The 18,164-nt window shown below is 49.6% G+C and overlaps 1 protein-coding gene across 2 annotated transcripts in view; it reads right to left on the reverse strand.

Annotated features, from left to right (window-relative positions):
- Nucleotides 1-18,164, reverse strand: part of cdkal1 (CDK5 regulatory subunit associated protein 1-like 1) — a 374,306-nt gene that overhangs the window by 355,210 nt on the left and 932 nt on the right. For both annotated transcript variants that reach the window (XM_035380803.1, XM_035380794.1), the window contains exons 2-3: nt 17,599-17,759; nt 16,834-16,946 (exon numbers count right to left, since the gene is read on the reverse strand). In XM_035380803.1, the coding sequence (XP_035236694.1) occupies nt 16,834-16,946; nt 17,599-17,756 (271 nt within the window). In that variant the 5' untranslated portion in view covers nt 17,757-17,759. The remainder of the gene's footprint in view (nt 1-16,833; nt 16,947-17,598; nt 17,760-18,164) is intronic.

Raw genomic sequence — 18,164 nt, forward strand, 5'->3', positions numbered from 1 at the left:
CAGCCCAGGGGCCCCGCAACAAGGCTCCATTATTCTCCTCACGCTCTCGAATAAAAAACAACCACGCAAACACAAGTCATCATAACACTGGGAAATATGATGCTTATCATTTATTACATTTTGTAATTTATTACATTAACGTTACGTTAAATACGTGTCCGATACAGAGAACTAATTTAGCCAGGGAGATGTTCTCATCATTATGTTATGCTGTTATGGTATGTTACGTGTTATGTTGGATCCATACGATGTCATATCAGGATATGATGGCCCACTGTAGACAGGCTTCCATACAGTAGTGTGCTGCACTGCAACCTGCAGTGGGATGCTGCATGTGTCGGCAGTAAACCATTTTACTGAGACGGGGGCTTCAACCATAGGGGGCGCTTGATATTTGGGGACCCCATATGTCACCCGCGCAACAGACTGTTCCCTATTGATGCTTGAGGACCTGAGCCCCCCCAGGTCCAAGCCAGTCTATTCTGTGAGAACGCCATTCCTGTCCACACGCAGCCAATCAGAGCATTCCTGCCTACAGGCAGCCAATCGGAGCATTCCTGTCCACAGGCAGCCAATCGGAGCATTCCTGCCCACGTGCAGCCAATCGGAGCATTCCTGTCCACAGGCAGCCAATCAGAGCATTCCTGCCTACAGGCAGCCAATCAGAGCATTCCTGTCCACAGGCAGCCAATCGGAGCATTCCTGCCCACATGCAGCCAATCGGAGCATTCCTGTCCACAGGCAGCCAGTCAGCACACTCCTGTCCACAGGCAGCCAATCAGACCATCCAGTGGCCTCCTTGTCCCGCCTCCTCACAGAAGGAAACCGCAGCACGCAGTCGATGCGGTCCGCAACCAGGCAACCGGCGGGCAGCGCGCGGGACATTAACGCCGTCGCTCAAGGACATCGCCGCAGACAACGCCGCGGAATCTAATCGCTAACGGGGTTAATGCTTAATCCATATTGAGCTATGGATTTCGCCAAACGAAAATACGATTTTTATTCAGTTTACCCCGGGCTCCACTCCCTGTCGCGTTAAAGAACACCTCTCAGAGAGCCGGCAGTGTTGTTTGTCCAAGCGCTTCAAAGGACAGGACAGGGCGGGTCTGGTTCATGGGTACACGCTCTTGTAAAAACATTTCAGAAGAAAAAAAATCCTTGAGAATTCACTTCGGCCAAAAACACACCGATTATCCTGGTAAGCTGCGAAAGGAGGACAGGTGCTTTAATCCAAAAAAATTCTACAAAAAATACCTTATCCTAACAACTATTCATCACTTCCCGAGAACAGAAAGGTCAGTTGGACCTTTTGCATCGGTACATGAAAGAGGATATGCGCAATGTAAATTACCTCTGCGCTAGGGACAGGTAGAGGCTTAAAAACCGTTTACACACACACACACACACACACACAGAGTATATAGAGATAAATTCTCATGTTCCTTTCATAATTCATATAAATGTAAGTATGTGCGTGCATATACACAAAGTATAAAAATTATTAAAGGCAAATGGCAATTCATTTGTATTTATCTGGCCAGGGGAGTCTAGACAGGCAGAATTAATCCAAAACGGTGCTCTCTCCTCAGGTCACCCTTCCACAGCGATCCGCTCCAGCGGGGGGTAAAAGTAATGCAGTCATTAAAATTGATGGGTAAAGACTCAAAGTAGGTTATCTTCCCCACCCCCACCCCCCCCCCCAAAAAAAAAAAAAAAATCCAACGGCAGAAAAGCGCACCTTTTAAAAACATCCTTGAAAAGCCATTTTGAGCGTTTTCTTTAACTCCTGCTCCAAACAACTCCTATTAACCGTGCCTCCGCCCGTGCCGGCCACGATGACCTTCTGCAATTTTAATTATTTCTCTCTTTGTGACGAGTTTTTTTTTTTTTCCCTCCCGCTTTTTTGGGTCTATTGAAGAGAGATAAATGATAAAGGCTGTTTCTCCGGCAATGCAGCTGGCTGAATGCAAAGAGAGAGAACACTGGCAACGGTTGACCAGAGATTTTTTCCTAATGGCAGCCACATCCTCTCCACTTCTTCACGAATAATAATTTTAAAAAAAAAGCCTTTCACAAACACGCGCAGGCCCCGATATAAATTATTACTTTTGAGAGAGAGCATGCTGTGGCCTTGTATCCGACGCCATGCGCCCAGATTTTCCTACATTTTTTCCCCTCCCGACGAACAGGCATCGATATGAAGATTGGTCACGGCGTTGTCAATATTAATGCGAAAACCACGGCCCGGGGGGGGAAAAGGGAAAAAAAAGAAAAAAAAACCCCCATCTGGCCGTTCCGGCTTTTTGCGGATAACCGAGCCGCTCCCCGCTCCGGCGTCTGCGCGGGTACTGGGAGACGGGAGATTTGAAATTCCAAATTTAAGACAGGTGCAGAAGCGCGACGCTCGGGAAAAGCAATGATATTCCATGAGTTAAGGCCCCCTCCGTATCATACATCAGTCAAGGTAATGCTGGAGTTGGACTGGCTCAATCCCCCCCCCACCCGACTCAAAGGCAGGAAATAAATTGATGTGAGAGACCTGGGCCTCGCACAGCCCACGCTTTCAGCCCCAGGATTTGAGAGTTATTAAGACGGGGTTAAAGGTCAGCGCCTCTGGCAGCGACTGGCGGGGAAACTTTATAAATGGCCGAGGGGGCGGACTGGGCCCTGATTGTAACCAGTAACCAGATTCCATGCACATGGGTTTGTAGGGGGGGGGGGGGGGGGAGAAAGGAAAAAAAACTTGAGGGTCGGAGCCGCTCTTGCGTTTCTGAGGAGAGGAACAGAAATCCTGGGAGACGCGTTCCACGTGAACTGCGTTGGGTGGTGTGGGGGGAGGGGGAGGGGGGGGGGGGTTGAGCGTTGGGCTCGCAGGGCATAAACAAGTCCCCTCGATGACACGCACCAATGCTTGGTGCGTGGAAACGTTCTCCCCTTCTTAAGTTCACAGGTGGACCCTGATATGAACCAACAAACACAAGAAAAAAAAAACACACACTCGAGCCATCGCTACCGGCAACAGATCCCCCAGCCAATTAAATGAAAGCGGGAAGGACAGAAAAGGCACAAGCACTCTCAGAGTTTCTCAGAAATACATAACAGGCTGCATGTCTAACTGAGGACAAGATGTTTACCCGGGAGGAGGAGGAGGGTGGGGGGGGGGGGGGGGAGGGTGTTTGTGTGGAAGGTTACTTTGTGAACATTTCTAATTAAAGCGCTCGTGGCTTAAGATTTACAGCTTAATTGCGGGCTGACAACGCGCAGGCTCTCTCCTCCGGGGTGAAGCGACGGGTCGAGGGGGACCACCCAGGGGAAGAGAAAAGGGCCCCCGTGTGAGAGAGCGGGGCGCTCGGACAGGGTCCAACATCAGACGGGCGCTCCCGCGGACGCTCCGCCGCGCTCGACGGCGGCTTCATTCACCCCGCGCCGAAGGCGGGGCGCCGGCCGCCGATCGATAAGCCGCTCGTTCCGCGTTACGCCGGACGGACAGACGGGCGGACAGACGGGCGGGCGGGCCCTGCCGGGGCTGTGTAGCCGGAGAGCCGCTGCCTTGCGTCTGGGCCGGGGGAAGGTCTTAAAACGGGCTCAGGCGAGGGGAACAGACCGTTTTTCACACGAGCGAGCGCCGAGAAATCTCATCCGACTCAGCTCAGCCAGCCGGGGGTTCTGCGCCGGGACCAGACGGGGGTTCTGCTCACAGAGGAGACGCCGGAGGGAGGAGGGCGGGACTCCGCCCGTCGTTCCTGGGGCCCCAGGGCCACATACTTAGGGCATCAGCTCCGGTGCCCCCGACTGCTGTTCCGCGGCAAATCCAGGGCGGGCCAAAAGCTCGGGACGGGCCGAAGGGTCGCCCTACCCCGCTCTGGCTCGTCTTCGGCGCGAACCCGGACAGCCCGCCGAGCGCCGCCGCCGTCGCTAGCTTAAGCGCCGCAAAGCGGGAGAGGAGCTTTAAAGAGGCTTTCAAGTCACTCTGAGGGGACCTGGGGGGCTGTCTGTGTGAATAATGGCTCTCATTTGAGCAGCGCTCGCCTTGACTTAGCACCCGCCGTCCCGCACCCCGCCGCACTACCGCACCCGCCGCATGTGGAAGGGAACCGCCGCAAACCAACCGCTGTTTTCGCTTTCGGACCGCACGCGAGCCACCAGGGGGGGAACGGACGACAGCGCCAACTTTTACCGATCTGCCGACTGCCCGCCTGTCTGTCTGTCTGTCTGTCTGTCTGACTGTCTGTCTGTGCCACCGCTGGACAGCGCAGGGCTGGAGAGGACGGCGACGACTGGACAGAGTCTTCCTCGCTGACGGAGCGACGGGAGGCGGGCGGCGTGGAAGCTCCTCCCGGTCGACGCGCGCGTGGGGTAGTCCTCCGGCTCGGTCAGGACCGGGCGTCTCTCTCTCTCCCTCCGCACGCCCTCGGCCAGAGCAGCCGGGGAGGCTAGCGGCGCTCTCTCTCTCTCTCTCCCTCCGTCTGTCTGGAGACTGCAGCACAAACTGTCTCTTTCTCTTTCTCTCTCTCTCTCTGTCTCTCTCCCTCGCTCTCTCTTTCTCTCCCTCCCTCCCTCTCTCTCTTTTTCTCTCTCTCTCTCTCTCTCTCTCCCTCAGTTTGTACTGCAGTCTCCAGACAGACGGTCTCTTTCTCTCTCTCTCCGTCTCTCTCCCTCGCTCTCTCTCTTTCTCTCCGTCTCTCTCCCTCGCTCTCTCTTTCTCTCGCTCTCCCTCTCTTTCTCTGTCTCCCTCCCTCCCTCCCTCTCAGTCTCTCCATCCTGCTAGCCTTTCCTGCAGGAGAGACGCAGACGTGCGGTGGGGTCTGGGGAGCGGCGTGTCGCGCTGCTGTGCACCGCCGGCGCGGACGCGGCGTGTACTGTACCCGCCGTGCCGGGAGGAAGCCCAGGCGCCGGGAGCTGCCGCCTCCCCATTGGCCGGCCCGCCTCGCCGCGTAGCGCCGCGTAGCCGGCTCTCAGCCAATCAGCGTCGTCCTCAGCCGGTCTGTTTCATGAATGAGCCGCCACGTCAGCAAGGTGTACACACTCACGCACACACACACACTCACACACACACACACACACGTGCGTACGCAGCCTCACGCTCGCTCGCTCGTACTCTCTCACACACACACACGCACACACACACACACACACACACGTGCGTGCGTGCGCAGCCTCGCGCTCGGTGAAAACGCCGCTCCCCCGGTCCGCGCACTCCCGCATCTCTGTGCCATTCCGTCACACGCCAGTAGCTTTAGTGAGGGTGAGACGCTGCAATCAGCAAACGCGCACACGCTCTGAACAACCACACCACCGCAAGTCACTTCCACCCGTATCCCATCCAGCCCAAGGCTCGAGATACACACACGCCGCATGTTACACGCAACGTATACCCAAACAAGAACATGTATCTGTTTTGCGATGCTCGGAAAACGTGCATCTGCGTCCAGAAAAAAAACACGCTCCGCAAATTTGCTTAAACCGACAGCCCCGCTTTAAATAAAGATAGTCTCGCGTGATGGTTAATATTTACAGGCAGCAGTCATTTTCCTACGCAAATCATAATTACGCTCTGCCTGTCACAAAGCCCAAATAAATAAACAACCCGGCGACTTTCCGCGATGTTCGCGCCAGGCGAGCAGAGGAGCGCGCGTTCCCAGCCCCCTTTGGGTGGGTGAAAAGCGCCATCTACAGCTGGCGGTGCCACAGGAGCCGCGCCCGCCGCCGCCGCCGCAACACGCAGCCTTTGTTGCCGGGGTCCTTTATAAACAAAAACAAATACGGCGCGCGGCGTCGGCGTAAACAAGCCATTCATAAACGTGACGCGGGGTCGCGGCGTCGGCGCATCCGCGAACCGCGGGACGGGGCGTGAGCCGGAGACTTTGCGCGTACACCGAACAATGGAGGTGCGCTCCGGCGCTGAGACACTGATAAGTTACTCGGTGTTTAACAAGTGTTTCCACAAATCAAGTCTGACATCATGTAATTCGAGCGCGCGAGAGAGAGATGGCTGAGACGTTTAACCGCTTGCGCGACCGTCGGCGGCCGGCTCCTCTTTCCTGGGTAAACACTGCCACCTGCTGGTACCCGGGGAGAATTTACCGGTCACTGTGGTCAAAATGTTGGGTGTGAATTTTGTTGAAAATTTTCCACGTGGTATATAAAATGGGGAACTATGCTGAAAAGAATTGTGTGTGACCTGCATTTGTATGGCTTTAACAGGCGTGGTGTTTCAATCTCCTGTTTCACACAGTCATTCCAATGCAGAACAGAGCACAACACACCTTATTGTAGAAAGAACAAAACGCACCTCACTATAGAAAAACAGAACACACCTCATTGGAGAAAAACAACAGAACACACCTCCTATAGAACAGAACACACCTCACTATATAACAGAACACAGCATACCTCACTATAGAAACAAACACACCTCGCTATAGAACAGAACACACCAGACTATAGAACACAACAGAACACACCTCACTATTGAACAGAACACACCAGACTGTTGAACACAACAGAACACACCTCACTATAGAACAGAACACACCAGACTGTAGAACACAACAGAACACACCTCACTATAGAACAGAACACACCAGACTGTAGAACACACAGAACACACCACCTCACAGTGGAACAGAACACACCAGACTGTAGAACCAAGCAGAACACACCTTATTGTAAAAACAAGAGAACACACCTCACTGTAGGACAGAACACACCAGACGGTAGAACACAACAGAACACACCTCACTATAGAACACAACTGAACACACCACACTGTAGAACAGAGTACAACACGCCTAAAAACCAGAGAGCACACCTCACTGTAGAACAAGAGAACACAACAGAGCGGAACACACCTCATTGTAAAACAGAACAGAGTTCAGTGTAGAACAGACCAAAACCCTCTTCGCTGCAGAAAAGACAGCACACTTCACCGTGGAACAAAACAGAACATGCTTCACTGCAACAGGGTGGCCTGGGAACGACCGGCCTGGGAAGCAAAGTCACTCAAGGCCACTGTAAATCCCTTGAAGGGTGACCTTACCATCCAGACAAGAATCATTCTGTCTGCACACTGCTCACCATCTTCTCAGGTTCAGGAACAGCACTGCTGATGGATTTTAAGAGGATTTTCCCATTTGAAATATTTGAGTTCCATCACATGCTGCTTGCAGGGTCTGCCAATCCGGCCTGGACTGTGTGTGGGGGAGCCGTGCGGGTCACACCAAACCCGATCACCTCCGCCACAGGAGCACAGACGTCCAGGGCAGGGCGGGGTAGCGGGGGCCAGCGCCGAAAAGGCCATTACGCGCAGTTTCCCCATGTAATCACCCCCCAATTCGGCCGCGACACCTCGCCTCCCCACAGGCAGCCGCCCCCAGAGCCGGGACGGGTGGCGAGGTGAAGGGGGAGGGTTGGGGGGGGAGAGAGAGAGCGCCGTCGATCGGGGACCGGATGAGCGCGGCTGGCGATTTCTGACAGCGCTTTGTCGACCTCTGCCCTGATGAGGTCGAGAGGCTGGGGGGCAAATAGTGTCATTCCCCCCCTCCTGACCCCCATACTGGCGATAACTGTAATGCAGGGACATGAGCCTTGTGTGCGCAAAACTGTTAATGGCAGCCAATGAGTCTTCTCCTTTCGGAGAGGAAAGGGGAGGGGGGGGGGGGGTCTGAGGTTTGGTGCGCGGTTTGTTATCAGATTCCGGGTGTGGTCGCCCCCCCCCCCCCCCCCTCACACATTCCAACAGCACCTGAGCTTCGGCTTCCGAGTTCCCTTTCCGACAGGTGCGCAAATTCGCCCCCCCGCGCCAAACGCCCCAGAGCGTGCAGGGGGGTGCAACGGGGCGGGAGCGCAACCTGAAACCCACTCGTTCCCAAAACAGACCCGTCTGAAACTCGCCCCCCCCTCGCTGTCGTTAAGAGCAGGATCACCGACTCGCTAAAAGACCAGCGCCGCGAGCCGCTCCCGTTCCGGCGACGCCCGCGGGCAAAGCCGATTAACGCCGCGGCCCGGCGGCCGTCAGACAGCGGCCGGGCGCGGGGAGGTCCGAGGGTCACGTGACTCCCTGCACCTCAGCCCGGGGGCGATTACCACACCCCCTCGTTTGACCAACGTGACACAGCGCCAAGACCTGCGCCGCCGGGTTCAGTAATGAGCCTGTGACTGGCACCCCTAGCCCAAATTTTTTAAAAAACCAAGGTATCCCACATTCAAACGTCACCCTGTTAACTCTCCTACACGCTCATGGTGCTCAAATGAAACCAAAATACCTCCGGGATTTAAAAATAAAAATATTCCAGAAAGCCCACATATATGTGTTAATGAGTCCTGGCTCGCAGAGACGGGCCCTTGGGTACAGTTAATGGTCTCCACACATAATAGATCTGCACATCATAATGGCTTCAAATGTAAGGCACACGAACCATACACCAGTCTCGTAATCTGTGTATTAAATATATCATTTGTACACCTCGGATAAATTATTCTTGAAGCACCTCGTACGAGGTTACGTGTACTTAATTAGACGCTGATGAGACTTATTACGCCGACCGCAGAGCTGAAGTCAGACACAACGACGGTTAGAGAAAGCGTTCCGCGAATTTTGACAACGGTTCCTCAATGTGCGCGTTCAGAATTTAGAAATATGTGGAAATGAAACTCTCAAAACAAAAAGAATTTGCATGTAGCAGAGTTTCACAGTGGGGTGAGGTGGATAAACAGATGACCAGTCGTTGCGCGGGCGTGCGCGCTGCGCTGGATCTCGTGGCTGACTCGCGCATGGGGAAGTTCAGAGGGAGGTCCAAACGGGCGTGTGAAACGCCGCCTCTCCTCCTCAGTTCCCCGTTCCTCTTGGCCCGAGCGGCGCGCGGCTCCAGCGCGCCAAAGTTCTTCACGTACACACTTACGGCCAATCGCCCGCCGTTTTCTGAAATTACCGGGGAACAAACAAACAAACGGTGGCGCAGTTAGCCTTCGAACGCCACGCTCCCCGTCTGGAGGTGAAGGCGCTCCCGAAACGCTGCGGCAGAACCGGCGGTGGGGTACGGTGCGGCGGGGTGGGGTGCGGCGCGCTGCCCGGTCTGAGGGGTGGGGGCAGGGGGGGTGCGGCGCCTGCACAAACTGTGCGTGTCAGCGGCGCTGGGCTCCGGCACCTGCTCCTACTCCTAATGGAAAATTACAGATCGCTGGGACCCGGGACAATTAGAGCACATTTCACAGCCCCGCTCGGCGTATTGGGAGCGGGAGGGAATTTGCATATTTGAAGCATGTGATTAATGCCCCTCTGCAGCTGCACAGAGCCCGCCCCCACCCTCCTGCCACCCCCCCCACCCCCATACGACCCCCCCCTTTCACACACACACACACACACACAGCCAGCCTCTTGATGGGGAGGACGCCCAGAGGGCTAATATTCAGAGCTGAGTAACAGAGAGGGGGGGGGGGGGACAGACCCCCACCATACCCCTCTCAACACACACTCACACACACACACACAGACACAGACACACGCACACACACACACACACACCTATCGAGGTACCCTCTGGTAAGCGGGCTCATCCCTGCTAGTCTGAGCAACATGCAAATGGCATGCAAACTAGCGGAGCTCTCGATCCAGCCTGTCAACTTCCGCAGTCAAAGGAGGAATGCGAGGGGTGCGTGCGCTCCAGGAGAGAGCGGGCCTTTCACGGCTAAATTGCACATGCGAGAAGCAGTCATTTGCATTTCGTCCCGTCTCGCCTCCCCGCTCAGAATTGCCCAATTCTGCTTTTCGGTTATCTCAACGTGCGAAATTACCCGTCCCTCGCCAGCCGCACGTTCCCCTCTTCACGAACGAGACAAGCAGCAATCAACCCCAGTCTGCTTTTGCCTTTTCATAAATGCGACTCCCTGTGTAATCTCCCGAAATTCTGACATTAATGTTCTAAAGAACTCAAATGTTTGTTTGTTCAAATCCCATGGGTTTTTTTTTTTATTTATTTATTTTATTTCGAAGCAATTTCCACAATTCGAAAATACTTGCTTAAAACTGAGGACTCGTGGTTTTATTTGAAATGTGCCTGCGTCAGAGGGGAAAACCCAAGGCCAGGGCAAATGTAAGCAGTGCGTGAAACTGGCTCGTTTTAAACAGTCCTCGCTGAGACAATGACTGTTATAAGGCACAATTGGGAAGGATTAAACTCATCAGCTGACTCTGACCAACGCGCTTGGCCAAACACCAGCCATAAACAGTCACTTCAGGGGCCAAAGCCCAGATCTTGGACTGAAAGAGGGATTACACTTGATCTGGTGTGTTTTTTTTTTTTTTATCCGGTAGACTATACGACCGCATCGGTGCACAAACAACGTCTGAGCCACAGCGAGGGTAAAAATAATACGCAGAGAGCTCACCAAACGGGCCCGTGCGGGGCAGCGCGCTATTTATGCAGCCTCTCTCATTTGGCCGGGTCCCTTGTAATCTGAGACAGCTGTGACCGGCTGCGTTTTCTGACTCGCGACGTCTCAGAGTTAATTATTGGGAGTCTAAAAGCGAAGCCCCTCGAGGGTTTTCTTGTTTGGCGAGGGGTAATTTCCGCACGCGCGGCGGCGGCGCGGCTGTGTTTTTGCTTGGGCTCCGCGTGGACGGACGGACGGCGCGTCTGGTTAGCGGCTAGCGCGCTACGCGCCTGCCGCGTGACCCCCCCCGTCCCTCCGGCTGATTAGCCGCAACGCCGGGTTTGTTTTCCAGCCGCCGCGCTGATAACAACCAGATGCCGGGTCAGAGGGGCCAGGGGCTCGGCGGCACAAGGGCCCTCTTGTGTTCCCCCGGCGGCCCGGCCGGGACAAGCCCCGAACTGTTCATTAACTCCGCTGAACTCGCGGGCGCGCGCTCCCGTCTCCACGCGCCGCCGGTAAAGAGCGCCGCTTCTCCAGGAGTCACAAGTGCGCAGCCCGAGCGCGTAACTGCAATCACCGGCTAGGCTAACTGCGTCAAGGAGGGGAGGATTCTTTCCCCCCCCCCCCCCCCTTCATCGATCATGTATACACCCCCCATCCCCCCCCCCTTTACCCTCCCCCACCGCCCTCAGGGTCTGCGGGAAAACGGACGCCGTCTAACGCCGGTTTGCGGTCTCAATCTGCCATCTAGTGGCCATTAAAAGAATTGTTCAAAATGAAGACAAGAACAGCATTCACGGCTTTGCTTAAGTCAAGTTTTGTTTTAAAAAGGAAATTTGGCATTTGAAAAACGGACGGGCGAGTTCATGAACGTATGAATATTTTCATAATACTTATGTCTGGCTTTACATTAATGCAGAGTGGCATCTCTGAAGAGGACACCAATCCCATGTGAACTGAACACTGGGTTTGTTTAATTCAGCAAGGTATCATGTACTTGATTTGCATGGGCAGCTGTACCTGCAGACATCTTTTTGTAATTCAGGGGTTACTTTTTTGCGCACTTCAAATGCTTAAATTTGCTGAGATAGCACCACAAAAATTATATCCTGGTACAACAATTTGGAACCTTGTAGAACCCTTCCTACATGCTGATGGAAAGAACGCCAATTCCGTTCATTGTTAACATGGTTTTTATGTGCGGCAATTGTACTGAACAGCAAATGGGAAAATGTTCCAATTGACTTGATAAAGATAATTTGTCTCCGAGGCATTTCTTTTCATGTTTAAGAACAGACGTCCCACGCGTTCTGTCTGCACCGTTTCAGCATGTGCTTCAAAGCCTGGACTCGGACACATTTCCATATGCCACAATTATGTTAAAGCAGGAAATGAGATCCGTTATCCAACACATTTTTACCAGAAGGACTTTTTCATTACTTGCTACTCCTACAGAATCCGGGTTTTATGATTTCCGTTCATGCGTTGAAATTTAACTTCGACTCCATGTAGTGCCGTATATATAACCAACCCATCATGGTCATTTTGGCAAGTTATTTCTGTAGGAAATCCTGAAAAGGGCCCACTTCTATAGGAGCTGCATAGTCACATGACGTTCTTTGCCAACTTTCAACCTTGGCCACATCAACAATAATATAGATGCATGTATTGTACTGGTTATACACAGCCATACACATAATCCACTGACCATATGCAGACTACGTAGGCGACAAATAACTATGCGCACACAGTACGGACTGTACTGAGGCAGTGAAGAGGTGCTGTCTGACACATCAGTACCCCAGCCCTGATTACGAGGGTCCTGGAACGGCCCAGCAGTCAGAGACGGGACGCAAACGAGCCCGAAGACCGACCCCATCAACCCAAAACACTGAGGACAACTCTAAACAAGAGCACAAACACACTGCACTTAACAAGGCCTCAACCTCAGATCCACCTGGAGTCACTTTCCTTGGTACATATGAATGTATTTACAGCTTGAAAATAAAACCTAGGCTGTCTGAAAAGCACAGGGAAATAATTAACAGCCACGCAAAGGCAGAGGATCAGTGAATGAATTGTTACATTTGCCCTTATTCTCTGAATTTTCTTTTCTCTGATAAAATCTGACTTTATTAGTTTTGTTCGTTTACAGCAAGTCTGTCTACATGCGTGAAGGGCAGAATTGGTTTGACTTTCACCCCGTCCATTCAAACAAATAAATCTAACTAACATTCAACATGAAGAGTGAAATATTGGGAGCACACTGAGGGAGAGCACCAGCATTTGTGATGTCATGATGACACACAGTCTGAAAATCACACATACCATTCTTTTATGAAAAAACAATAAAACACGCTCATTTCATGTATTTTGACCCATTTGGCCTTTCATACTAGAAAAGGAGGCAAGGAAAGGGGAAAAATAAGTGGGTGTGCATCTTGGAGGACACTTGCCAAAGAGTATCTTTGTGAACTGAAGGGCAACCAGTCTGTCTCCTCTTTTCTCGCATGGTACTTCAGTCCTCTGCCAGCTAGAGGTCGCGACAGCCTCTTTGTCAAGCCACTTTTCAAACAATTACCCCATTTGTACCACCTCAATAATCTAAGTTGATAAAGTAATTGCCACTAATTGAGCACAGACGATGATTGACAGCAATGTTTACAAGCAACACTCACATGTTAGATTCAGTTCTATTACTACCGTGGACATGCTTCAGTATTTCTAAGTGTTGTACATGGGCATGATAGGTTTTGTTAGAAGCAGTGAGAAATTCCCACATTAAAAAATGAGAGCAGTTGTATAACATTTAACTTGTACAGAAAAGTAAAATAAAAAAATTAATTCATGATTTGACTAATTAACCAATCAAGGTCTTCAATCAAGACTTATATCAGGTGTCTTAGTGCTGGGCTAAAACAAAACCCTGCACCCACACCAACCCTTTTCAGATAAGATTTAACCCACCTGGTTGCATTTTTATTCTCACTGCAGCGATATTCAATGGTCCTGGAGAGCCACTGAGTCTGCTGGCTGCTTTTTGTGTTTTCCTTAAGACCAGTGACCGATTCAGACTCAAGAAACCAGGGGACCTGAGTTAACTGTGTAATCAACTGCTTTAACTGATCATTTGCTGTGCCACTCAAGTGCTGAGTAACAATAAAACCAGCAGGCCCTGCGGCTCTCCAGGACCAGGAGTGAGGACCACTGGCTCAAAGACATGCTTTTCATTGCATTTATACTTCAATCCATGTTCACTTTCTTTCCTGAGTCTCCACATATTGGATCAACTAATTGTTTCATAAATGTCTCAATTAGAAACTCAGTTGTATGATTGTGATTGCCGTTGGGAGTCCCTTTGGGGACCCCAGGAGGATAAAAATTGAAATACAAGTTTAAATCCCCGAAGGTCACACGGTGGAGATAAACCGGTGGCCCTAAGCAAAAGACAAGGTAACAATCTCAGCCAAGCTTAATGACATTGGGAGAAAAAGAAACTCTGTGACTAAAATTATAATAAATAATTATATAAGCTACAAATAAGACCAGCCATTTGCCTAGAATAGTCCTTGAATGATGTAGGCTACAAAACAAGACTGGTATAACTTCAATGTTATACCAGAATGTTAACTGAACAGGTTCTCATCAAAGCCTGGAAATGTGTCAGCTTATTGTATCTGAAGCCACGGTGAACTGCCAAGCTTCAGAGGCCATACGACAGCCAATCAGAAGCATAGCCATGCACCTTCCACATGATAGAGAAAGAAAAACACAGCACATGATCACATGGAAGCTGTATGTTTTTTTTCCCCCAGAAGCATGGCCTCTGATGAGGGTATGCTAACAGGAGAAAAAAGACAAAAGAAAACGGATATGCCGTATGGCAGCAAAGAATGTTATTGTGCTTAAAAAAATTATAACTTGGAATATTATCATTAATGTTCATCATCCATGTCATGGTTCTTGGGGTTTTCCACATACATACCACATCACCACAACATCTCTTACAGTAGCATATATCATCTATAAACAGAAGATGGTGATTGTTTCGCCACTATTTTGACTTGAAACTAAATAAAATCAAAAATCACAAACAGGAACAGGACATGGATCTGATGCCCCAAAGGCCAAACAGCAGGCTCTGTGGATTGATCGCTATTTCTCATAACGCTATCGGTTTTTGAATCAGACCTGAAATATAAGCCCAAACAAAACCAATGTGAGTCAAGCACAAATATTCCAGCCCCAGTCAAGATGCATGTTAATCACAGCACCATGTTGGACTTGATCAGACCCAGGCTATAGGAATCCCATAATTATAAAGGTACGTCGTTTCCAACTATTAAATACGCTATTTAATTACATATCATAGTTTCATTACTATGTATGCGTACACAAGTATACAGTATATAGGCTATACACATCCATAGTAATGAAATACACTACAATCACAAATGCATATATGAAATGGAACATTTTCAGGCATGGACAAATCGATAAAAGGAACACCTGGGCTTACCATTATTTTGCCGCAGAGAGCCAAAATGCGATTACTCAACCGATTGTCAAATAATCCACGATTAAAATGATGAAAATGGCTACATCCCACAGTGGGATGGGATCTTTATAAAATTCTCATTTGGAACCACACAGTTAACTGAACTGTAGGACACACCTATTTTTAAACACATATGTGCAAAAGGTTCCTTTTTTTCATCAAATGATATCTTGCTAAATGGATCTGGACTTAAACATTTTTTGATTCAACTGAATAACTGTGTCTTCCATCATTGACCAGAAGGGTCAAGAGTATGTCTATTTAAAGCAAGGCCTGGCTGCCTGAACACAGTTGTATAGCCCTGCAATTCATCACTTCTTCCAATCTTTTTAGAGGGCTTCGCAGGATGAAGCTTTTAGCTTCAAACAAAAGACAACAACCAATTTACCCAGCATCTGGCATAAATGGAGCTAAACACTTCAAATCTGATTTAGTAAGAAAGACTCACTGTACTGTGTCAGGGGGTGAACTAATGTGGGTGAACTTATGAAGTAGTTATCATACACACATGCCATTGCGAGAAACTGTTAGACTGACAAACTGTTTTCAATCAAGAAATCAAGCCACTTGTTGGCACAAAAGGCAACTAGCCAATGTACAAAAACAGTACTGCATGAAAACAAAGTAAACTGTTCTCTTGATAAAAAAAAATACATCCCCTGGTCACCTCCTCTGCATACAACCCCAAACCAACCTTAAAGCAAATAAAAATTTCCGTTCAACTACATTTTCTTTTCATTGTTATCTTATCTGTATCTTTGCAGTCCAAAACACAGACAAACCATTTAAAATCAATAAATCAAATTGAGGTAGTGAGAGACAAAATTTAAAAACACAAGCATAAAAACAAAAACTCTGAACGCCCTCAGCTACACTAAAGCGGTAGAAAACTTCCGGATGCGACTGACTGGCGATTTGTACACGTCTAAAGAGTCATTTTTGAAAAAGCAGGATTGTAGGCCAGTCAGCTGGGTACGTAAAAGAGACAGGCATTTGGATGATATTCAGTTCTCTGGTACCAGACGGGATTTTGGCAGGACACTGGAGAACTCTTGCATTTGGACTGTTGCTAGTAGCGATGAGCAGATGCAACACTATCTGTATCTGCTCAACCAACAAAACCATCTGTATCTGTGTGTGCAATGGGGGGGGGGGGGGGTGAACTATCAACCAGTCAACAGGGTTAGAGGGGAATCTGCTTTCATTTTGCACCATTATTTAATACATGCATCTGTCATTATGACAAGAAATGCATTCAAACACGTTTTATTGTTCACAAAAAAAGTTATTTTTCTGTTTAGTACTGACCATTCCACGCTAATCTTTTTCCAAATATCCTCTGAATATCAATGGTCAACTACAAGAAAGAAAAGATGCTTTTAGTGGGAAGCAATCTCACAAACCATGACTTTCCCATGTGAGGTTGAGAAGACAAATTTTGGCTGGTCCGGTGACAATGTCATGGATACGTCAACAGGTAGATCGCATCGTTGCGAAGTCTTGCTCAGTTCCTCATTCCCTGATATTTTCAAGAAAAGTTTCAACGACATTCTGGGCCACAGACTCCTGTAGAGCTGTCTGCATACATTACCAACATGAGAGAGAGGATGCAGCCATCTTTATGACTGCATTGCAGTGAATATGCGTCAGATTCATAACCTATTCAGAGTAATCAAGCGGTGCATTTCAAAAAACACAGGAAGCCCTGGTGAAGACAAGGCAGCTCTCACAGCCACTGACTGTGGATCAATTTAGAGTTCTCACATAGCAGTCAGCGCTCAGAAATCGATGAACAGACAGATCTCAGATCTGCCACTGGATCAAAAGAGTCTCTCACAGACTCTCCGCTCTGATGCAACAGTATCGCTGAAGGCGTGGCTAACTCCCCACAGTGTCACACCTACCGGTCATCTTGTATCCACTGGCCGCCAGCTGTCCAGCCATGTATTCTCCGTCCGAGTTGTTGTGGGAGCAGCCCCAAGTTTTCATCCAGATCTTCTGTGTGCCGGGGATGATGCTGTGGGAAAAAAACACCAGGGTGGTCAGGTGCTGCAGCAGAGACCAAAACCACAGCAAACCAGAGACCAGCTTAAACTGCAAAGAGGTTGGCAGACTGGATCAGGTTGAGTTTGAATCCATAGTGGCTTGGAGCACAGTAGTTAAGGTGAGCTATTGCTCCATTGAACAGATAACAGAAATCTACAAAAAAAAGCATTTAACATTAAATCTAAACATCTGAAGTTATACAGGGGCACATGAAGTGTGGTGTCTGCATGTAATAGCCTTCAACCAATCAGGCATTGCCAAATTCAAGAAATGCACGGTTCCCAGCAGTGTGTACAATGGGGATAGCCAATGAGACAAACTGGGTAGTGAGGAGAGGTAGAAAAAAAACAGAATTGTCTCACTCCCTGATTTATGAGGTTACTTCAAAGTGAATATTAGCTGTTTAATGGAAAATTTGGCTGTAATGAAATTTGAAACCATTCCTTAAATAAAATCTCCATTAACAAGGTACAGAATTTCTCCCCATTGTTATTGCCACCCAAAACAGAAAAAGTAAAGATGAAAAGGTCATGAAAAAACGTAGGCATTGGCTAGTATCCCACCACCTGGATCGGCAGCTGTCAGCACCAGCCGAAGTGGGAAACCCGCGAAGCGGTCAGTACCTGTCCGCCTCTAACTCTTCGGCGACCTGCTGCTCTTTCCTCCTCCGCGCTCGTGGCACGATGCTCTTTCTGACAAATTGGCGCTCGTTCGGCGTGAGGTCCTGAGCGGACACCATGTCCTCGATGTCATCGATGAGCGAATTGCACACAGATGGCATGGTCTGCAAGCAAGCAAAGACCAGTAAATGATACAGGCCTCGTCGTGGAAGAAACTGTATTTATGACATTAAGCGAGATGTTTTGTGTACGGGCTGCTTCATTCGTATAGTTAGTTAATTTCGTGCTTCATTTCATACCAGAACCCCATAAACCACACTGGCAACATGTTGTCAAAATCAATTCTCCTTTTTAACAGCTAACGTTGCTCCCTGCTAGCAAACCTACACTGAACTGCTAACAGTTAAAGGATGTTTTCACTGATGCCTAGCTAGCCAGCGAGCTAAATAGCAAGTTCGAGACCGAAACAACAAACTGGATACCCTCAGATAATTAGTATTGTTGCCGCGTTATTAATGCCTACGTGTTGTAACTGCGCTCGAAATATGCAGCTTGATTTGCCAGCAAGC

Source organism: Anguilla anguilla, chromosome 1 (assembly GCF_013347855.1).
Source record: "Anguilla anguilla isolate fAngAng1 chromosome 1, fAngAng1.pri, whole genome shotgun sequence".
NCBI lineage: Eukaryota > Metazoa > Chordata > Actinopteri > Anguilliformes > Anguillidae > Anguilla > Anguilla anguilla.